Consider the following 23,384-nt stretch of genomic DNA (forward strand, 5'->3'; position numbering starts at 1 on the left):
TTGCACCTGCAAGTCTCCCAGATTGTTGGGGTCCTGATCTCAACTATGTCATTGTGGCAGATGTTCAGCAGTGGCCAATGACGTCCTCCCGGCAGAAAACGTAGACAGAACGAGAGAGAGAGAGAGAGAGAGAGAGAGAGAATCAGTTATTCCTGGGGTGCTCCCACAAAGGGCTAGTTTCAGAGTAGCATTTGCAGAATCCCTTCTGGAATGTGGTCAGACCTACCTCCACAGGCCATGGCACGCAGGTCCAGTCACCTGCTACAAATAGGGTCGCCAACTCTCCAGGATTGGCCTGGAGTCTCCAGGAATTGAAGATTAATCTCCAGGGCAACTGCTGCGGCCAACCAGGGAGAAAAATCATCGGGACGTTACAAAAAAATTGTGCTTTTCTTTTTCATTTTCTTTGAGCATTTTCACTTATTCGATATAAAAATATTGGAGATGGCGGAGGGGGGGTGGGGAAGAAAGGCTGTTTGACTGAGAGACAGAGTCAAGAATCATCCAAGAGTCTTTTCGTTTCCCAGTTGGCCGTGGGAAGGCGGGACACCGCAAGGACGGACGTGTTGGGCGACCAATGGCTGGAGTGTGGGGGAACGGGGCGGTCGTGTGCTGAGAACCTCCAGCAAAACGTCCAACCAGGGTTGGCGACCCTGGCTCCAGCAAAGGGGTGAAAATAAATTAAAAAGAGGAAGTACGAACCGCACAAAAGAACGTAATCTGTACTCTGGAAAAGCTCCGAAAGCCGTGCCACCACAGACAATTAAAGAGTTGCGGCCTTGTAATGAGAAATCTTAATTGGAAAGAAACAAATGAGAGGTCTAATAGCATCTTGTGTAGTGATTAACAGTAGGGTTGTGTTTGTTGCAGTGAGGACTCTGCTATCCCAGTGCAAGTCGACGGCCACAGACTGATCTTCAACAACGGGACATTGTTTCTTCGCTCAGTCAGGGCAGAGGATTCTGGTTATTATACTTGCACCGCCACCAACACTTGGGGCTTCGATACCATCATCGTCAACCTCCTGGTGCAAGGTAGGAGTGGACTCGCCTGCGGCCTCATAGTTGAGCTGCTCGTTTCTCCCGACCCTGTGTGCATTTCCCCTGCCATCCCTTTGCCTCACCATCGGTGGAAGAGCCTCCAGGCACCTTAGCCCCACTCCCTGCTCTCTCTTCTCAAAACCCATCTTTTTTTGAGCAAGCTTTAAGTCGTCCCCTCGTAACCTCTTCCTTCGCCATCCCTCTTATCTATTCCTGTTTATTTCTTTCTTCCTCACCTGTAAAGCATCGTGAGACATTGGGCTGGATTTTGTCAATCGGGACGTGATGGAGGCAGGACTCCCACTTTTTGGGTTGTAGTCCCGCCTCCATCGTCTTGTGGCTAACCCACGCTATTTTCCCTTGATTGACCTTGTTAAGCCCGCCCAGTGGGCTCAGCAGGCCAATTAATGGACACCTGGTTACTGGTGACGTCAGTGATTGACATTTCATCTGTCAAGGGCTGTTGACAGATTAAAAATCAGCGTTTGACAGCTCTGTGAAGCTGTCAAACGCTGACAATCTGTCTTCTAACTTGAGTCCTTCTACTCAGACTCAGTTAGAGATCTCTCCAGACCAGAAAGCAGAGGCTGCAGCTTTTGACATTTCAGCGGCCATTCTGTTTTCTGTGCCGATGAACTGAGGCGCTCCCGAGAACTGAAAGAAGGAAGCCTGCAGGAGAAAGTAAAGGTAAGTAAAACTTATTAAAACACTTATCACTTACCTCACACACTTACCTCTGCACACATGCACCCATCACTCACCTGCACAACGGACATCTCGACCCCTCCAACCCCTTCAGACCGACGGTCTGCCTCGCTAACTTGGCGTGGTTCGGAGCCGTCGGGAAGCCCACACTTCAGGGCTAAAAATAGGGATTAGGCAAAAAACTGCCTGTTAACTACCTGTTAACAGGCAATTAATTGGCACTAATCCTCTTCCCGCCTCGGGGAGGCGGCTCCCAGCACAGGTCGGGTACCCGCCTCCTGGGACGTTGGCACGGAGGTGGAATGGGTTCGTGCCCCCCGATTCTGCAATTTTCCCACCACTCCCGCCTCCAAACCCGCCTCCACGGGGCTTGGAAATTCGAGCCCATTGTCTACCTTAAAGGCGGCAAATTGTTGTTATTTTCTCTGGGTGTTCGCCCCTCATTATCAGAGACTCCATGTTGGTCATCGCTTCATCCATTACATAGAGATTAATAGATAACCAATTGTGTGATACAAGGCTACGATGCTTCAGTGATCTCCCAAAGCAAAGCTCAATTAGTTTAGGCAGTCATTTGGATCTCAGCAATGAGTGACAGCTTTGGACAAAACCCCCCTTCCACTCGAGACATCTTTTTTCATTATAACTTGTACGATTTTTTTTTGTTTCAAAAGATTTTTTCCCCCCCTGATTTCCCCCCCATGCCCACCCCTTGCTGGGAGTGGTTCCATGGGTGCAGGCTACCTTCTAGTGCTCCACCCAAGTTGCTGTTCTTCAGGTGCGCAACTACCCAGTGCGTGTTTGCAGGCTGTGGGGGTTATCACAGCTAAGCTTGACTCTGCCCTTACAAGACACCCAAACACGTGCATTTCCCAGAAGGACCATCAGACTGATCAGGAGTGAGAATCTTGTACGATTTTGTTTTTTCTCATGCCTATCTGAGGGGCATTGCTCCCAGCCAGTATGTTGTGTGGTTGTAACACAATCAAGGAGTTTGGATTAAATTCTAAATTGTACGTGCCCAAAACTAGAGGTCATAAATATAAGATAGTCACTAATAAATCCAATAGGGAATTCAGGAGAAACTTCTTTACCCAGAGAGTGGTTGGAATGTGGAACTTGCTACCACAAGGAGTAGTTGAGGCCAATAGCATAGATGCATTTAAGGAGAAGCTAGATAAGCACACGAGGGGGAAAGGAATCGAAGGATATAGTGATAGGATGAGATGAAGAGGGGTGGGAGGAGGCTCGGGCGGAGCACAAACACCGGTGTGGACCAGTTGGACCGAATGGCCTGTTTCTGTGCTGTAAATTCTATGTGTGCGAGGGAGAGACACACGTGATGTTTGAGCATCATAAAAGGTGTAACACCTCTAAAAAAGCACCTGGCCATATTTGATTTGTTATAATACAGGTTGACTATCCCTTATCCGAAAACCTTGGGACCAGCTGTGTTTCGGTTTTCAGAAATTTTCGGATTTCAGAAGGTATTATTTCAGACTGGGAAACTCTGAACATTAAATTAATTTGGTAATTAGTATTTGTATTTAATATAAATTTTAAAAGTTCAGGCTACCTCTTGCGACTGTTCCGTGTCTCATTCCCCTTCCTGTTTCTCTGTGCTGCCGCTCACAGTCTGTTTACAGCTCCCCCTGCTCCGTATCTGAATTCCTTGACTTAGCGGGGGTCTGGGGCTCGACTGCCGCCGCCAGTTGTGGGAAAGCCAGATATCAGCTGACTCCTACGCTAAGCAGGCCCGCAAGTCAGGTCAGAAAAGCATCGGCGCCACTCGGGTTATGTCGTGCACACGACTTACGCTCCACAAAAAAACTTTCGGTTTTCAGAGGTTTTCGGTTTTCAGAAGTGCGGATAAAGGATAGTCTACCTGTACCATCTTCTCTTTATTCCACAAGGATGAATTCCCATTGAGGTTTGTTTTTGAGGTTTGGGCTGATAGTCTCCTGATTTAAGTGCCAATATCATGGCTGTTTCATAGAATCATACAGCTGATTCGGCCCATCATGAAAGAGCTTTGAAAGAGCTATCCAATTAGTCCCACCCCCTGTCCATTCCCCATAGCCCTGCAATTTTTTCCCTTCAAGTATTTATCCAATTCTTTTTGAAAGTTACTGTTTCCACCACCCTTTCAGGCAGTGCATTCCAGATCATAACACCTCCATGTTTGCCTTAAATCAATGTCCTCGGTTAACAACCCTCTTGCCATTGGAAATAGTTTCTCCCTATTTACTCTATCGAAGCCCTTCATAATTTTAAGCGCCTCAATTAAATCTCCTCTTAACCTTCGCTGCTCTGAGGAGAACAATCTCAGCTTCTCCAGTCTCGCCACATAACTGAAGTCCTTCATCTTTGGTACCATGCTAGTAAATCTCCTCTGCATCCTCTTGATATGCTCGACTATAGCCAAATGTTTTGCTGAGAGCTCAAGGAACTGGCCAAACCCATTTCAGATAGGACCCTTATAGCCAGCTGACAATTTCCCATTCCATCAATCTGGGTTGGATGAAAACCAGTGAGCAATAAGTGAAAGGACAGTTCCTTAACCCACTGCACCACAAAGTCGCCTGTTAAATTTGATTTAAATAATAATTTTTGCATTATGTCATTGGCGATTTATTTGCTCTTTCCTAGTACCACCTGACCAACCTCGTCTGACAGTGTCTCGGACCTCGGCCTCCTCCATTACCTTGGCTTGGATTCCTGGTGACAATGGCGGCAGCTCCATCAGAGGTATGTGGAGCTATTAATCCCACACCGTCCAACCATTCATTCCCCAGCTGTATTTTGAAGCATCAACCCTTTACATATTGCTGGAACTGCGCTGGTAAGTTTTGTTTTAATGAGCGTCAGCTTGGCTCGGTTGGTAGCACTCTCGGTTCTGGATCGCGCCACCATTCTGTTGAGGCGTTAAACCTGTCCGCGTCTTGATAGTTCAGATAGACACCAAAGATGCTAATCCAAAAACAAAAGAGCGTGGCGTTCTCCTGGTGTCATGGGGAGAAGGCAGGGACAGGGTACTGAATTTGGATGATCAGCCATGATCTCATTGAATGGCGGAGCAGGCTCGAGGGGCTGAATGGCCTACTCCTGCTCCTATCTTCTATGTTTCTATGTTTCAACATTCCTACGAGATTAGCTAGTCTTTCATTTCAATGCCGTTTGTGGGATCTTGCTGTTTACAAAATGGTTGTCACATTTGCACTGCAAAGTACAGGAAACTTTCGATTTACCGGTACCTAAATAACCAGAAATCTCGGTTAACCAGCAAAATTCAGGAGTAGGTTTTACTTCATATTGTATTTGCCTTCCTCCGTCTGTTGCTGTGCAAGGGTGTGGCTGCAGCTGTTGCTAAGCTACAGAGACGCTTGGAACTTGTGGCCATTGTGGGTTTGTTGCTTTATACGGAGCTCTCAGCTCCGTATCTTTTACTATAGCGTTCGGTTATCCGGAATTTTTGATGAACCGGCACCACGTCGGTCCCGTCCGCGCTGGATAAAAAAAGTTTCCTGCAACTCCTTGTGTGTGAAGTATTTAGAGACATTGCCAAGAAACGTGATAGAGGCGTGGCCAGGTCTCGCTACTTCGAGTTGGTGCCCACTGGAGAGTTCCAGAAAAAGAACGAGGAATTATGATGCAGGCTGGATCGTATTCCTTTGAAATACTTTATTTCACCAATCCTCTGTGATTGTTGCTGGGGTTCAGTTCAACAGGTGCTAGCAGCCCAGTGGCAATGACCATGGGTGAGCCCAAGCAGTGAACCCCACTTCCCTCCTTTCAACCCCAACTTCTGGCCGCTCAGTACCAACTGGTGGAAAGCGGCGGTAGGAGCAGGGTATTGGTGATATTAGCCCTGATGTTTGCAAATGGAGACGGACAACCTAGTCAAGGCCTCCTCTCCCTCCAGTGCAGCGCCCCGGAGCCTCACCTTCTAAAAGCCTCGGTCTTGGCCGAGGCCTCAAAGCATTTTCCGTTCTCCTCCTCAGGGCTCCTCGGCCCCTTTAAATTCCCATCCATCTCTTCGGATGCTGCAGCGGCAGTCTCCCGTGGCCAATAGTCAATGACCCCTGACCCAGGAAGATGGAAGGGATGAAGGAAGTCCTGCCCCACTGCTTACCCCGAAAATACAGCACTTCAAGCCTTTGATGGAATTTCTTGGTTCATTGAGATTTATTTTTAGTTTTGCTAAATACACATTGTTCACAAGAGCTGAGAGCGGTAAACCTGTGGGCACTGTACGCTATTATATAACAGCTTGCCTTGTAAGCAATTAAAGAAGAACAGGAGGAGCTTTATTGAGGAAAATACCCTTGGACCCAACAAGTCCTTTTTGTTAGATCAATCCCGACTGCCCATTTTCTCACCTTATCCCTCAAATCCTCTCTCTCAAAACCTGTCCAGTTGTCTCTTGAACCCACTTATACCGTCCGATGCAATGACCGTTCCTGATATCCACACATCTATCATCCTTGTGTTAAGAAAAAATAATCCTGCCTGCCTTCCTTTTCAAATCAACTCGAACTCTTTGCCGTAGTGAATATTCAGCAATGCCAATCCCCTTCGGAATCTTGACAACATCAGGAAGTGTTACTGTTGTCCTCTGTTTTATCATCTCATTTCCACATATAAACCCAGGTGGATACAGACACGCTGTCGGACAATCTGTGACATCCTCTGGGTTTTTATCATTCCTGTTCTACTTAGCAATTGCAATTCTGCATAGATGAAGAATTATTCTGGGACTGCGCATTCTGTGCCGATATAATCCTTAACAAAATGGGTTTTATTTGTTCAAATCTTGCGCTGGGAAATCTTCCGTCCCATTTGCTGGCAAGAATATTGCTCGGAAGGTGATTTACAGGTGTCGTAGCCTAATCGCGGTCTCTCGGGATTCTCAGTGTGCTGTACAGGCTTCACTCAGAGGATGCGTGTGAAGCTCTTAAAGGCGCAGTACTTTCAAATCCTTTAGGAGAGGAAGGAAGAAAGGATGTGGGGAGAAGGGTGGAGTTTTATAAAAATCCTTTCGCGGATAGATCCCTGGTTCTTTGTGTTCTCTGTGAGGTGGAACCTGTTAATGTTTTGGGGTCGTTTCTGCCCTTTTCAATCCTAAATATTTCAACTACTGTACCATAGGTGGGTTCTGAGCTCCTCATTGGTTACATGCCCAGCATCATGGACAGAAAGCTTTTCCTTCATATTTCCTTTGGTGACTGGATCTACCTTGTGTTCCACAATATCTTCCTCATGACCTTGAAGAGAGGCAAAGCATCACAACATCAGATTCGGTTTCAGACTATTTATGAAACAAATTTATTGAACAATGAAATAAATAGCAGTAATATGACACACTTATGTTTACAGGAGATATTAAAATAAACCAGCTTCTCAGTAAATGTTTGGATTCTCTATGCTAAACTACTGTTTTAGAAATAACCTTTCTATACGCAGTTATTCTTTTGTTTTTTTATTCGTTCCTGGGATGTGGGCGTCGCTGGCAAGGCCAGCATTTATAGAAACATAGAAGATAGGAGCAGGAGTAGGCCATTCGGCCCCTCGAGCCTGCTCCGCCATTCAATGCGATCATGGCTGATCATCCAAATTCAGTACCCTGTCCCTGCCTTCTCCCCGTATCCCTTGATCCCTTTAGCCTTAAGAAATATATCCAACTTCTTGAATATATTTAATGAATTGGCCTCTACTGCCTTCTGTGGTAGAGAATTCCACAGGTTCACCACTCTCTGGGTGAAGAAATTCCTCCTCATCTCTGTCCTAAATGGCCTACCCCTTATCCTTAGACTGTGACCCCTGGTTCTGGACTCCCCGACCATCGGAATATCCTTCCTGCATCTAGTCTGTCTAGTCCTGTTAGAATTTTATAAGTTTCAATGAGATCCCCTCTCATTCTTCTAAACTCCAGCGAGTACAAGCCCAATCGACCCAATCTCTCCTCATATGTCATTCCTGCCATCCCAGGTATCAGCCTGGTGAATCTTCGCTGAACTCCCTCCATGGCAAGAACATCCTTCCTCAGATAAGGTGACCAAAATTGCCATTCCTTTGCTGTGATGGATGGTGACAGAGAAAGCAAAACTCAGGACCAGCTGAGCATTGAATTTTCCAGGCCAGCCAACTTATTGTTTCTCCCACATTTACCTTTTCCTTTAGTAAATAATCCCTCTTCTGGTGATTCTATCTGAAGCATTTCCGTATGTGTACAATAGACTCCTGCTGTTGGCCACTTAAATTGGTCTCCAGCAGGAAGAGTTTTGCAGAGAAGATGGGCTGGATTTTGTCAATGGGGACGTGATGGAAGCGGGGCTCCCACTTTTTGAGTTGTAGTCCCGCCTTCATTGATTTGTGGCCAACCTACGCTATTTTCCCTTGATTGACCTTGTTGAGCCCGCCCAGAAATGTGAGTCTTTCTTATAAAACAGAATTCCATTTTCCCGCTTGTTCCTGTGTCTCTCGCGACTTTGGAGACACCAGCTATTTGGGTTTCCAGTTCATTTTCATCTTCAGCAAACACAAACCTCCAAACTGGAGCCAGGGTCCGCTTCCCTCTCCCCCCCACCACCCCCCCGCCCTGCCCTCGCCAATCCGCTTCTGGCCTTGGGGGGGGACAGGTGGTGGCCCTTGGGCAGTAAAGGCAAGTGCGCTCAAACCAGCTTCAATACTGCCCGGCTCGGAAGGTGGTTTGTCAAGCGTAAACGCCTCCTTATTAATCCTCTAGTAGTGAATTAGAAGAAAACCCACTCAGCAGTAATTTCCTGTGCGGTAATAACATTACTGCCTTTTAAATACATAGGCCAGCAAACAGCTGCAGATACATAGCAGCACAAGGGCAGAGAAGTGGAGAGACCATTGCAACAATTAATTACGAGCACACAATTAATTACCTACACCCATCACTAAAATCCCCTCTCTCTCAAATTTGCCTTGTTGATCAACTTTTCCCTTAATTGGATTACTGATATTAAAAACTCTGAACGTGCAGAAAAAGCAGCAAATCCCTTCGTCTCCGTTCAGGCTACGGCGCCGCTCGTTTGATTGCCATGAGGAAATTGCCACATGATTCCTTGCAAGACGTCCCCTGGATATTAATCCTTTGCATGAAGCAGCTATGCCAAGACTTGAGTAAGATGCCTCCAGCGCGGTCTAAACCTGTGGTTGCATTTGCCTTGCAATATTCGTGACCAGGAAGTCAATTAAAATGTGTTACATTCTTCAAATCAACTGCAGGGCCCTCCTGATAAGAGTTTAATTGGTTTAAGATAACACTGTTCCTCCGTTGACCAATTTTACTAAAAAAAGGAGATGCGAGTTGGTAGAAAGGCCTGGTTAAGAAGGCAAATGGTATGCTGGCCTTCACAGCAAGAGGATTCAAGTACAGGAACAAGGATGTCTTGCTGCAGTTGTACAGGGCCTTGGTGAGACCACACCTTGAGTATTGTGTGCAGTTTTGGTCGCCTTATCTGAGGAAGGATATTCTTGCCACGGAGGGAGTGCAGCGAAGATTCACCAGGCTGATACCTGGGATGGCAGGAATGACGTATGAGGAGAGATTGGGTCGATTGGGCTTATAGTTGCTGGAGTTTAGAAGAATGAGAGGGGATCTCATTGAAACTTATAACATTCTGACAGGACTAGACAGACTAGATGCAGGAAGGATGTTCCCGATGGCGGGGGAGTCCAGAACCAGGGGTCACAGTTTAAAGATAAGGGGTAAGCCATTTAGGACAGAGATGAGGAGGAATTTCTTCACCCAGAGAGTGGTGAACCTGTGGAATTCTCTACCAAAGAAGGCAGTTGAGGCCAATTCATTAAATATATTCAAGAAGGAGTTAGATATATTTCTTAAGGCTAAAGGGATCAAGGGATATGGGGAGAAAGCAGGGACAGGGTACTGAATTTGGATGATCAGCCATGATCTCATTGAATGGCAGAGCAGGCTCGAGGGGCCGAATGGCCTACTCCTGCTCCTATCTTCTATGTAATGGACTATTGAGCCCCGATTTTAACCACCTGCACCTGGTGAAAATGGGGCATGCTGGCCGTTAAAATTCTTGCAGTGTGGCACTCACCTGATTCTTGCTGGACTCGCACTGCTCGCCATTTTAACAGGCGCGTTCTAGCCAACCAGAGATGTCCTCGCACCAGGCAGGCGAGGGTCTGGTTGAAATTCAAAAGTCGGGGCCTGTTGACTTCATTTAGCCCCTGGCTATATTTTAACTTGGGGCTGCCGCCTTTGACACCCAGTACCGGCCATGCCAATAACACCGGGTGTAAAGGAACTCAAGGCCCCTTGGTGAGTTCTGAAGAGGTAAGTGAGTTTTATTTTTTAAACTTTTCGTTTGGGCCCCACAAGAAAACCTAGGCCTCAGATTTCTCTCCCTCGACCGCGATCTCCTTTTAAAAAAATTATTTAATGGGATGTGGGCGTCGCTGGCAAGGTCAGCATTTATTGTCCATTCCTAATTGCCCTCGAGAAGGTGGTGGTGAGCCGCCTTCTTAAATCGCCGCAGCCCGTGTGATGAAGGTGCTCCCACAGTGCTGTTAGGGAGGGAGGTCCATGATTTTGACCCAGTGACGATGAAGGTCCGGCGATATACTTCCAAGTCAGGATAGTGTGTGACTTGCAGGGGAACTTGGAGCTGGCGGTGTTCCCATGCGTCTGCTGCCCTTGTCCTTCTAGGAGGAAGAGGTCGCGGGTTTGGGAGGTGCTGCCGAAGAAGCCTTGGCGAGTTGCTGCAGTGCATCTTGTAGATGGTGCACACAGCAGCCACGGTACACCGGTGGTGGAGGGAGTGAATGTTTAAGGTGGTGGATGGGGTGCCAATCAAGCGGGCTGCTTTGTCCTGGATGGTGTCGAGCTTCTTGAGTGTTGCTGGAGCTGCACTCATCCAGGCAAGAGAGAAGGGATTATTGATATCAGAAATAAACCCTACACCCCATCCCCTACCTCGCCGCTTACCTAACTGCCGGTCCCTGAGAGTTGCCCTGGGTCCCTGGCTGCGGCCTGGTGCCGGACTCACCCTTCTCCCACCCGTCGGCCTGATATCATTGTCGCTGGATGTGGGCAGAAGTCGGGCCTGGTCTAGTTAAATGAGGCCTGGAAGTTAAAAGAGCCCGGGGCCTCGGGTTGGCAAGCCGGGGCGAGTTTGACGCTCCCCACACCAGTCCCACGCTCATCTCGCCCCACGTTAAAATCGGGGCTTCGGTCATTTTTGGGGGGGCATAGTCTGTCGCTGTTGGTCAGCCGGTCTGTAATCAGAAACAAGGAACAGTCGAACAAACAACGTTCTATCGAAATACGACGAGGAAGACTTCTGTTTAAAAATAAGCACAGCATTCAGTATCCCAACACGAGTGGGTCTCAAAGGTAGTTTATTGAGCAAAAGCTTCCAGATGTTTTAAATGTGGGGAGGAGATGCATAAATGCAAGTGTGATATACGTCAGTGGTGGCTGGTTTAGGGAGGTGGGGTAATAGATCAAATGTCAGGCACTGACAGTAGTGAGCACAACTTTTGCATAAATACTTTGATATTCCAACCCCTCCAGAAATGGATGAGCAAACATTAACAAAAAATTTTTTCCAAAAAAGGTCAGCTTGTGTTTATTAAGGCCTGTCATTAGAAATGAGAGCAGAATTACACAGCCGAGGAGGGCAATTGAAAATTGAGTGTTTAACTCCAGGTTAGGCCGTCCTGTGCCTGGGGCTATAGGCTCACCCGGGTGGAAGGAATACAGGAAAATCGGGTGGGGAGGAGGACGCGCCCATAAAAAGAGTACCCTTCGTGACATTCAGGCCAATGAGGAGTTAACACCGAGATATGAAGCAGTGGGAGCTCTGGACTCCTCTTCCTGATAATATTTTTGCTGTGAATTTCCAACAATTTGCTCTGGGCACCGCTTCAAGGCACGAATACCCTTTCTGACTCCATTCAGCACATCTTTCTAACGCAAGTACGCATGTAATTTTTATTAGGAGAAAGCAGCCTGGAAGTTGTGCCACGGGCTACTTAGAAAGTGACTAAACAGTAAAGTACTGGCACTCTTACCTGGCTTATCCAAGCCAACAGCCTTTACCTGATTTAGGGCCAAGCGAGTTAACTCTCAATGTAACAGTTTGTTACAATTGTACGATTTTGTTTTACTGTAAACGCTGCTCTTATTTTATTCATGAAGACAAGTGACATAAGAAAACTACAGGCACTTGGTCTGAGTATTAAACAAGGCTTTAATCAACTGTTTTTCAGCATGGAGATCTAGTTGTGTCCTTCACTAGTTCCTGTTAAAGAATGTCCTGAGCAAGCTGGGCCCATGCCCGAGTATTTATACTCTCCCTGGACAGCGCCACCAGCAGGCCGCCCAGTATTATTACATAAGTCATTTTCACATGAATGACAAGATTCATGTCAACAAGCTAGCGACCTTTCCATGTACTCGAGGCACTCCCAACTCGGCCACCAGCCCCGAGCTCACCACCTTCTCAGAGCAACTTCTTCTTCTTCTCGTGTCATCTCGTGCTTCCCTTTGGGGATCAGTTGTGAAGTAGTTGGAAAGATTCTCAGGCTGATTAACAGTCTGTCTGGCCGCGTTAACGCTCCTTCCATGGACGTAACCATCTTGATACCAGCCGATAGGGTGGTCGGTCCTATACGGCGGGAGGGTTTTATGGGCTCCCACAACCCATTCGATGGGACGTGAGTATCCCAGAATTCAGAGCTGGAGCTCCGACTCCGCTCGCCGGGACTGTCTGGAGTGGGGGTGCGAACCCTGCACTTTCTGGCCCTGAGGCTGGAATGCTGCCAAAGGCTCACTCCCCTCAGAGCAACTAGGATTGGGCAATAAATGGCGGCCTTGGCCACGACGCCCACTTCCTGCGAATCAAGGTTGATGGGACTGAGATTCCCTTCGTCATCCTGATGGGATGACCCAGGTCATTGCCAATAGGTCCATCCAGTTTTACTCTTGTCGAACTTTGCAGCTACTGATTACGACAGGCTGGCTTTACAGAGGGCATTAGAGAGTCAGCAACATAGTGCGGGAGTGGAGTCACGTGTAGTCCAGACCGAGTATGGGTGACCGGCTTCCTTCCCTGAAGAACTTTAGTGACTCAGTTGGGTTTTTATGATAATCCCGAAGCTTTTATGGTCATTCTTCTGGTGCCAGGCCATACAATTACCAAAGTTATTAAATTCAGTTTCGCAGCTTGCCTTAGTGGGATTTGGAACTCGCTGCTTCTGGTTTGCTAGCTTAGTGCCTCAGCCATTAGGCTACCGTAACATTTCCAATTCAAACTAGCCGTGACTGTAGCAGTTGTTAACTGTTGGAAACGCGCGGGGTAGAAATTTTGCTTCCTCGCTCGCCAGCCCGCCATTTTCCACCGGTTGACATGAACGGGCGGTAAAATGGCCGCGTAATGAAGTGGAACTTTTACCTCAATGTGTATAAAGTCTGCGGATTTGAACTGGGTCTGGATAAACGGGGGACAGGAATCCGTGGCATCGACATCCCCGGTGTAAGTGTGGAGAGATGTGCCTGCCAAGATCCTCTGCCCCTTACCCCTACCAGAGTCTCCAAGGTTGGGGCAGGTGCCCTGATTTAACTAAAAATGACAGCACTCATGCCACTATAGGTACATCATAGGATTACATAGGATGTACAGCACAGAAACAGGCCATTCGGCCCAACCAGTCCATGCCAGCATTTATGCTCCACACGAGCCTCCTCCTGTCTTTCTTCATCTAACTCTATCAGCATAACCCTTTATTCCCTTCTCCGTCATATGCTTGTCCAGCCTCCCCTTAAATGCATTTATACTATTCGCTTCAACCACTCCCTGTGGTAGCGAGTTCCACATTCTCACCACTCTCTGGGTAAAGAAGTTTCTTCTGAATTCCCTATTAGATTTCTTGGTGATCATAGAGTGGCCTATCATAGAAGGAGGCCATTCAGCCCATCGTGTACCTGTATCTCAGGCACCCATTAGAAGGAGGGGCAGGAAAAGCAGCACTGACTGGCCCCACAGTCCAATGTTGGCATCACCAGCCCAGAGGAGGGTAAAGGTAAATCTCCCCCACACCCCTCACCCCCTTATAAATGGGCTGAAAAAAATTCCTCCAAAGTCTTCAGTTGGTGGATGAAGGTGGCCCAGTCAACATCGTGGGCCGGATATTCCGATCCCTACAGGTGGGTTCGCGCTGTGTACCCACCCGTAGGCCGATCGGAAATGCCAGTTTCAGGCATGCACTGCGCACGCGCTGAAAACCGATGTCCGTCAAGAATGCGCCTCTGCGGGGGGAGAGTTCCGCTTTCTGGAGAACTTCCGCCCGCAGAAAACCCTTAGAAATCTTACGCCAGGCGTAAGGCCTGCTTTTACCAGCATAAGATTTGAAAAAAAGTTTAAAAATTTTTTTTCCACTCATTTATCATTTAAAAATACTTTTAAAAAGGTACGTTTATTTTTAGCCCCGTAAAATAATTTAAATATTTTTTTCCAAAAATTCAATTTTTGTTTAAAATATTTAATTTATTGTTATTTCAACTAATTTTTAAAATGTGATTTAAAAAAAAATGTATTTAATGTTTTACAGTGTTTTGGGGGTGATCTCCATTCATGTATTTGACGGGTCTATCTGTCAAGTGTATGAAGGGAGATTCCCTTCGTTGATTACATAGAAACATAGAAGATAGGAGCAGGAGTAGGCCATTCGGCCCCTCGAGCCTGCTCCGCCATTTAATGAGATCATGGCTGATCATCCAAATTCAGTACCCTGTCCCTGCTTTCTCCCCATATCCCTTGATTCCTTTAGCCTTAAGAAATATATCCAACTCCTTCTTGAATATATTTAATGAATTGGCCTCAACTGCCTTCTGTGGTAGAGAATTCCACAGGTTCACCACTCTCTGGGTGAAGAAATTCCTCCTCATCTCTGTCCTAAATGGCTTACCCCTTATCTTTAGACTGTGACCCCTGGTTCTGGACTCCCCAGCCATCGGGAACATCCTTCCTGCATCTAGTCTGTCTAGTCCTATTAGAATTTTATAAGTTTCAAAGAGATCCCCTGTCATTCTTCTAAACTCCAGCGAATATAAGCCCAATCGACCCACTCTCTCCTCATACGTCATTCCTGCCATCCCAGGTATCAGTCTGGTGAATCTTCGCTGCACTCCCTCCATGGCAAGAACATCCTTCCTCAGATAAGGCGACCAAAACTGCACACAATACTCAAGGTGTAGTCTCACCAAGGCCCTGTACAACTGCAGCAAGACATCCTTGCTCCTGTATTTGAATCCTCTCGCTATGAAGGCCAACATACCATTTGCCTTCTTAACCGCCTGCTGCACCTGCATGCTTACCTTCAGCGACTGGTGCACAACGACACCCAGGTCTCGTTGCACTTCCCCTTTTCCCAATCTATTGCCGTTCAGATAATAATCTGCCTTCCTGTTTTTGCCACCAAAGTGGATAACCTCGCATTTATCCACATTATACTGCATCTGCAATGCATCTGCCCAATCACCCAACCTGTCCAAATCATATTGGAGTTTCTCTGCATCCTCCTCACAGCACACATGCCCACCTAGCTTTGTGTCGTCTGCAAACTTGGCGATATTACATCTAGATCCGTCGTCTAGATCATTAATATATATTGTGAATAGCTGGGGTCCTAGCACCGATCCCTGCGGTACCCCACTAGTCACTGCCTGCCACTCGGAGAAAGACCCGTTTATTCCAACTCTTTGCTTCCTGTCTGCCAACCAGTTCTCTATCCAAGTCAGTACCTTACCCACAATCCCATGTGCTTTAACTTTACACGCTAATCTTTTATGTGGGACCTTATCGAAAGCCTTCTGAAAGTCCAAATACACCACATCCACTGGTTCTCCCTTATCTATTCTACCAGTTACATCCTCAAAAAATTCCAGTAGATTTGTAAATCCATGTTGACTTTGTCCGATCCTGTCACTGTTTCCCAAGATTGGCTCCCCATGGCCCACGTGATCCCAGGGATATTTGCGAACCGCCTGCGCCCCTGGGATACATGGGCCATGCGCATTTCGAGTTGGAGAGGCCCAAGAGTGGAAGTGTCTGGACCTTGGGAGCCCTCAGGTAAGTGTGTAGATTTTTGCCAGATAGGAGTCCTCCGCACGCAGGAAGCCTCCGATCGGAAAATACGGCCCCGTATGTTTAGATTTTCAAAAAGCTATTTGACAAGGTGCCACACAATAGGCAAAATTATAAGGATGGTTGTGTAGTTCTTCTCCTTTACTGAAGGAGTTTACGACCTTTGCTTTAAGTGTGTTTGTTTACTCTTTGATGAATATCCTCTAAAATGTAAGACACGCTTTATTTTCTCTAGCACTCTGGTAATCCAATGCAACGCTGAGCGTTTCAGAGAGCTCCCACAGGAGTTAGTTAAATAAGGATCTCTTTCCATAGACTAAAGCCAATCAATGGGGAACTGCAGCTGCTGCTTTATGTGAAAGCAAGGGAACTGCCCAGAGGACTAATGATGGGAGCTTGAGTCAATTCGGCAGCGCGCGAGCACGTGAGCTTAAGAAAGAAAGACTTGCATTTATTATAGCGCGTTTCACGACCACCGGACGTCCCAAAGTGCTTTACAGCCACTGAAGGACTTGTGTCTTGAAGTGTAGTCACTGTTGTAATGGTGGGAAATGTGGCAGCCAATTTGCGCACAGCAAGCTCCCACAAACAGCAATGTGATAATGACCAGATAATCTGTTTTTGTTATGTTGATTGAGGGATAAATATTGGCCAGGACACCGGGGATAACTCCCCTGCTCTTCTTCAAAATAGTGCCATGGGATCTTTTACGTCCACCTGAGAGAGCAGATGGAGCCTCGGTCTCATCAGAAAGCTTAGACCGTAAGGAGAGCAGGAATCAGAAAGCCTTTGTTATACCTTTGATATTTGTGACCAATTTACGCTGAAAGTGGTTGTAAATTCATCGCAGGTATCCCTTCGTGGAGCACCCGCATTACATGTTTAATCTGCTAAAGATGTAGGGGGAGAAATTCAGTGGAGCCGCAAACGGGGCGCCAAGCTCGCCTGAGCGCCGGAATTAGCGCAGCGATCGGAGCAGTTGCGACCGCCGGAGATTCAGCTTGAGCGCCCCAAGAGGGACACGAGGCGAGGCTCGAGGCGCTCCGCGTCCCTCTTGGGGCGCTGAAACTGAATATCGCAGCGCAACGTGCCGCAGCGCCACACGCTGCGGCACGGCGCGCTGCGGTACTGCAGGCCTTCCTCCCATTCTTAAGGGGGAGGGGCCTGCACCAGCGCGATGAGCAATCGCGAGTGCCGGCAAAAGAGCCCGGCACCGAGGAGAAGTGCCGGGCTCTCGGAAAACAGCCGGCACTGCCGCGGGGGGAGATCAGGAGGCCGGGGACGGAGGTGCTGGCAGGCGGCCGCCGGAAAAAAACGGCCGCCCCGCACCTCCACCTTAATTTGCACCACTGCCGCCACAGGTAGGCCCCGTGAACCGGGCGCGATTTGCAAACGGCGCTACAGAGGTGGGCGCTACCAAATATCAAGATCGGGGCGGTAGCGGGGCACTGCGCACACTGATGATGTCATCGGTGGCAGCGCAGCGCAACAGGCTAACGCCACCATTAGCGTCCCAGCTAAATATCGCGGGAGGCGTAGCCAGTGGCGTTAAAGCCACTGAGTGCCCTCTTTAGGCGCTAACTGGTGGCGCAGCCCACCGAATTTCTAGGCCGTAGAGTTGGTTGGAGAAGAGGAGCTCCTCAGGAAAGGAAGGTTGTGTCTCACCAACCTAGTTGAATTTTTTAAGCAGTTTACTAGGTTGATGAATGAGGTCAGGTCGCCAACCCTCCAGGATTGTCCTGGAGGCTCCAGGAATGCAAGACTAAGCTCCAGGGACACTGCTGCTAGCAACCCGGGAAAAAAATCATCGGAGCGTTGAAAATCGTAGGTTTTTTTTTAATTCTCTTTGAACACTTGTTAATTAGTTATAAAAATATTGGACATGGCCAAAAAGAAAGGCTGATTGACCAACAATCAGGAATCATCCAAACGGATAATTGAAGAGTCTATTCGCTTTTCAATTGGTGTGGGAAAGATGGGCGTGTTGGGCAACCAATGGAGGGACCGTGGGGGAAGGGCGATTGGGGGGAGGAGGACATGCGATGACATCTCCAGGAATATGTCCAACCACGTTGGCAACTCTAGAATGAAGGCAGCCCAGTCGACATAGTATATTTGGATTTTCAAAAAGCTTTCGACTCAATAGGCCAACTTTTAAGAGTCCTGTGGGATAGGAGGGCAGATCCCAGGATGGACAAGGAATTGTTTGCATTCTCATAGGCAGAGGATTGTTACTAATGGCAGTGGTTGTGTGTGGAGACTGGTTACTCGTGGAGTCCTGCAGAGATCTGCATTTTTTTTTTTTATTTGTTCATGGGATGTGGGCGTCGCTGGCAAGGCCAGCATTTATTGCCCATCCCTAAATGCCCTCGAGAAGGTGGTGGTGAGCTGCCCTCTTGACCGCTGCAGTCCATGAGGTGAAGATACTCCCACAGTGCTGTTAGGGAGGGAGTTCCAGGATTTTGACCCAGTGACGATGAAGGATCGGCCATACATTTCCAAGTAAGGATGGTGTGTGACTTGGAGGCGAACTTGGAGGTGATGGTGTTCCCATGCGCCTGCTGCCCTTGTCCTCCTAGGTGGTAGAGGCCGTGGGTTAGGACCATTACTGTTCACTATCTGTATTAATGATCTGGATGAAGGCGTTGAGCAAACTGTCAGTGAGTTTGCAGATGAATCAAAGATTTGTTTCAGTGTTAAAACCCTGGATTTGAAAAAAAAAACTACAGTCAGATCTACATGTGAGGGGGCATGGGCCCATATCTGGCAAATGACATTTAATGTCGATAAATGTAGTGGGTAGTGCCAACACCGGTCATGCAGGGCTTCTTACTAAAGTCTATTGAGTGGGAAGGAGAGCTAGGTGTTGTAGTGCATGAGTCTCTAAAGGTTCATGATCAGTGCTGCGATTCTATGATAAAGACTAATAGGCCTAGAAATTGGCCTGAGGCGCCCAAGCGGCACAAAGTTCGCCTGGGCGCTTGAATTTGCGCCGCGATCGCCGCAAATTCAGTTGAAGTGTCCCTAGAGGGAGACGGGGCGCGGCTCAAGGCGCTCCGCGTCCCTCTTAGGCCGCTGAAAGTGAATTTTGCAATGCTACGTGCCGTAGCGCCACACGCTGCGGCACGGCACGCTGCGGTACTGCAGGCCTACCTCCCACTGTTAAGGGGGAGGGGCCTGCTGTTAAGTCTGTGTGTCCCAGTTATGCTTATTATAAATCACTGGACACAGACCACAAGAATAACTTTAACAGGTCTTTACTATTCGGAGGTCAGGGCTGAACTGCCCAGCAAATCCCTACCCAACACTTATATACCGGTGTGGTCACCACCGGTATTACAGTATACAGCAGCCAAGAGAAAGTAGTACATCTCCCAAGGTAGTTCTCTTAAGGTGGAACAGGTTACATACACCACAATCCTCCCTTTTTAGCTTAACAGTTATATCCCCATTTAACATAACATAATAACATATATATTATACAACTTCATGCAAAACAGTTCAAAGATTCAGTCTCTGAGGAGGCCTCCTGATTTGAGTTGGATAACGCCTTTCAGGGGTCTCTGATTCTCGTTGCTGGGGTGACTCATCTAGTTGGTCTCTTATGGATTGGACATCATCATCAGGTACATTCACTTCTGAGGTAGATGCTTCAGGTTCACTAACTTCTTCCACGGTTGTCTCTGCCGTAACCATGGGTTCGACCCTTGTTCTCGATTCTACCAGTTGGTCAGCATGACACCGTATTACATTTTCACCAATATCTACCGTGTACATCAGGGGTCCTTGTCTGGCCCGAATTGTTCCAGATTGCCATTTCTCGTTTTTATAGTCCCGGGCTAACACTGGTTGTCCTATTTCGAAACTCCGAGTGGTCTTGTTATTTATATGCTGGAACTGTTTGTTTTCAACTTCCCTCCGCACATTTGGTTTTAACAAGTCCAACCTGGACCGCAACCTCCTGTTATAGAACATCATGGCAGGACTTTGGTTTGTCACTGCATGAGTGGCGTTTCGATATGCCAGTAGGAATTTGTCCACCTTGTGTTGTAGTGGAATCTGATCTTCGCTCATGGCCTTTATTGCTTTTTTGAACGTTTGTACGAATCTCTCGGCCAACCCGTTTGTAGCCAGATGATATGGGGCAGAGGTATAATGTTTCACCCCATTCTTCTTCATGAATTTCTGGAATTCTTCTGACACGAACTGCGGTCCGTTGTCTGAACATATTTGTTCTGGCAATCCATTTCTCGCAAATATCGTTCTTAGCACCGCGATCGTCTTTTCCGAGGTAGTGGCAGTCATCTTAATCACTTCTGGCCATTTAGAATGTGCGTCCACCGCAATTAAAAACATGGAGTCCATGAATGGACCAGCAAAGTCAATATGTACACGTTGCCATGGGGTTGAAGGCCATTCCCATGGATGCAGCGGTGCAATCGGAGGTGCATTTTGCACTTTTTGGCACCCTGAGCAGCTTTTCGTCAGATCCTCTATCTGTTGGTCGATACCCGGCCACCACACATAAGCCCTAGCAAGGCTTTTCATCTTGACTCCCCCCAGATGACCTTCATGCAGTTCCTTTAGAACTCTCTCTCTTAACTTAGGAGGAATAATCACCCTTGTTCCATACATCAATGTTCCTTGACAGACGGACAGCTGTTCTCGTCTTGCTGAGAATGCCGGTAACAGTGGATCACCATGTGCTGGCCATCCCTTCACTGTCACTTCGTAGACCCGGGACAGTGTCGGGTCGTTCCTGGTTTCTCTTTCAATACTTGCATTGGTGACTGGTAAACATTCGATGATGGTCGAGTGAAATAACTCAACAGGGTCAACCGTCGGTGCCTCCTCCTCTGTAGGTAGTGGCAGGCGCGACAGCCCATCAGCATTACCATGCTGCTTTGTACCTTTGAATTCGATCTGATATTGATGTGCCCCTAGGAAAAGGGACCATCTCTGGAGTCTCTGTGCTGTCATCACTGAAACACCCTTCTTAGGGTTAAAAATGGATACCAACGGCTGGTGGTCTGTCAGAAGCGTAAACTTTTGGCCCTGCAGGTAATGATTAATCTTCTTTACTCCCCACACAAGGCTGAGAGCCTCCCTATCTATCTGAGCATAGTTGCGCTCAGCAGAGGTCAATGATCTGGATGCGAACGCAACTGGCCTCTCCAGGCCATTTGGCAACTTGTGTGAGAGTACTGCCCCAATACCATATGGAGAAGCATCACAAGCCAAACGAATAGGCAGCGTTGGGTTGAAGTGAGCCAACACTTCCTCTGAGGTGATCAATGCCTTGCGAAAGGCCCTCTTACAGTCCTCGCTCCACTTCCATGGTACTCCCTTCTGCAAAAGAGCGTTCAGCGGGTGCAGCACCGTGGATAAATTTGGCAGAAACTTATGGTAATAGTTAATCAACCCTAGGAACGACCTCAACTGGGATACATTATCCAGAGCGGGAGCCTTCACAACAGCTTCGATCTTGTCAGGAGACTTATGAAGCCCCTCCTGGTCAATGACATGACCACAGTACGAGATCCGCTTCTGAAAGAACTCACATTTCTGGCGATTAACTCGAAGTCCATATTCTTTCAATCTGGTGAGCACCAGTTCCAAATTTGCAAGGTGTTCCTCGTCATCATCTCCTGTAATCAGAATATCGTCCAGGTAACATTGTGTGCCTGGAATTCCCTGTAATACCTGCTCCATGGCCCTCTGCCAAATTGCTGGAGCCGATGCCACTCCAAAAACCAGTCTCTTATACCGGTACAAGCCTCTATGCGTGTTGATCGTGAGATACTGGCGTGACTCTTCCTCAACTTCCATCTGTAAGTACGCCTGCGCCAGGTCTATCTTGGTGAAGTGTTTCCCGCCAGACAACGAAGCGAAGATATCCTCAATCCGTGGAAGCGGACACTGCACCGTGTGAAGCACCGGATTAACAGTGATCTTGAAATCTCCACAGATGTGAACCTTCCCCGGTTCCCCCGGCTTGTTGCTCGATGAACGCTTCATGACGGGGACAATGGGCGTGGCCCACTCACTCCAGTCTACCTTAGACAGTACTCCTGAACGTTCTAGCCCTTCCAGCTCAGCTTCCACAGCAGGTCGTATCGCATAAGGTACCGGTCTGACTTTGAAAAATTTCGGGTTTGCATGTTCTTCAACCTTGATGTTTGCCGTAATTCCTCTCAGTGTTCCCAGTCCCTGTTGGAACACCTCTTTAGCATCGTCCAATATTCTGGACAATTGTTTAGGTTTGACATCTTTTTTACCGGAATCTACCGTTAGTGCTTTTAAGGAATGCCAGTCCATATTTATTTTCCTAATCCACTCCCGTCCCAGTAGTGGTGGACCTCCCTCAGGTAGCACATATAAGTCCATTCCTCGGCTTTTTTTGCCCTTGTGGACCACCTTTACCTCTATCTTCCCGATGGGGTATACTCTTTGCCCAGTGTATGTTTTCAACACAATCTCCGTATCCCGTAGGGGAATATGTGGGAATAACCTTTTGTAATCTTGCTTATTCATGACCATCAATGCCGATCCAGTGTCCAATTCCATCTTCACTTGGACTCCTGCTATCTGAAGTGTGACCCAAATTGTTTGGAGGTCTGCTTCATTACCAACATTGTGTACTCTTAGACTACCCAGTTCATTACTGCTGGAGTCTGAATTTGACTTCTGTTCGTTCGAACTGTTCTCTGTCACCTTGTGTACCTTTCTGTACTTTTCCTGCGGTGACTTTTTGTTGCTGGTCTTCTTTCCTGACCGGCATACTTTAGCTATGTGACCAAGCCTGCCACATTGTCTGCATTCCTGATTTTCGAACCAGCACTGGTTCTGATCGTGCGTTGTCTTTCCACAACGATAACATTTTACTGTACCCAAGACCATTTGATTGGTGCTGAGTTCCGGTGACCGTAGCTGCATTTCCACAGTGCCTCTCGCTGCGGCTTCGTGCGATGCTGCAATAGTGACAGCTTTATCAAGCGTAAGATCATTCTCCTCAAGCAGGCGCTTTTGTGTTCCTTCTTTTAACAATCCACACACAAATTTATCTCTCAGCGCATCTGCTAGTCCTGTTCCAAACTGACAGTACTTTGATAGCTTACGCGGTTCAATTAAAAATTCAGCGTTGCTTTCGTCTTTCAGCTGCGTTCTTCTGTAAAATTTAAATCGTTCCGCTATCATCAGCGGCGTGGGGTTTAAATGATTTTTCAGGACAGTAACAATATTCGCGAAAGTCTGATCCGCCGGTTTATCTGGTGACAGAAGGTGCTTCAATAGCCCGTATGTCTTCGCACCCATTGAGTTTAATAAGGTTAGTGCTTTCTCATCATCTGGTACCTTATTTGCTTTACAATAAACTTCCATGCGTTCTACATACGTGGTCCAATCTTCGATATCACTATCAAAGGTATTAATGTTCCCATGTTTAGGCATCCTTGCAAGTTTTTAAATTTTTCTTTTTCTCAAAATGGCGGCT

The 23,384-nt window shown here is 47.5% G+C and overlaps 1 protein-coding gene across 2 annotated transcripts in view; it reads left to right on the plus strand.

Moving 5' to 3' along the window:
• dscaml1 (Down syndrome cell adhesion molecule like 1) overlaps positions 1–23,384 on the plus strand; it is a 703,857-nt gene that overhangs the window by 611,780 nt on the left and 68,693 nt on the right. For both annotated transcript variants that reach the window (XM_085967838.1, XM_085967839.1), the window contains 2 exons: positions 871–1,034; positions 4,395–4,493. In XM_085967838.1, coding sequence (XP_085823964.1) covers positions 871–1,034; positions 4,395–4,493 — 263 coding nt within the window. The remainder of the gene's footprint in view (positions 1–870; positions 1,035–4,394; positions 4,494–23,384) is intronic.

The sequence above is a fragment of the Somniosus microcephalus genome, chromosome 26 (genome assembly GCF_052327205.1).
Source record: "Somniosus microcephalus isolate GS21.2 chromosome 26, FLI_Smic_1.0, whole genome shotgun sequence".
NCBI classification, from domain to species: Eukaryota; Metazoa; Chordata; class Chondrichthyes; order Squaliformes; family Somniosidae; genus Somniosus; species Somniosus microcephalus.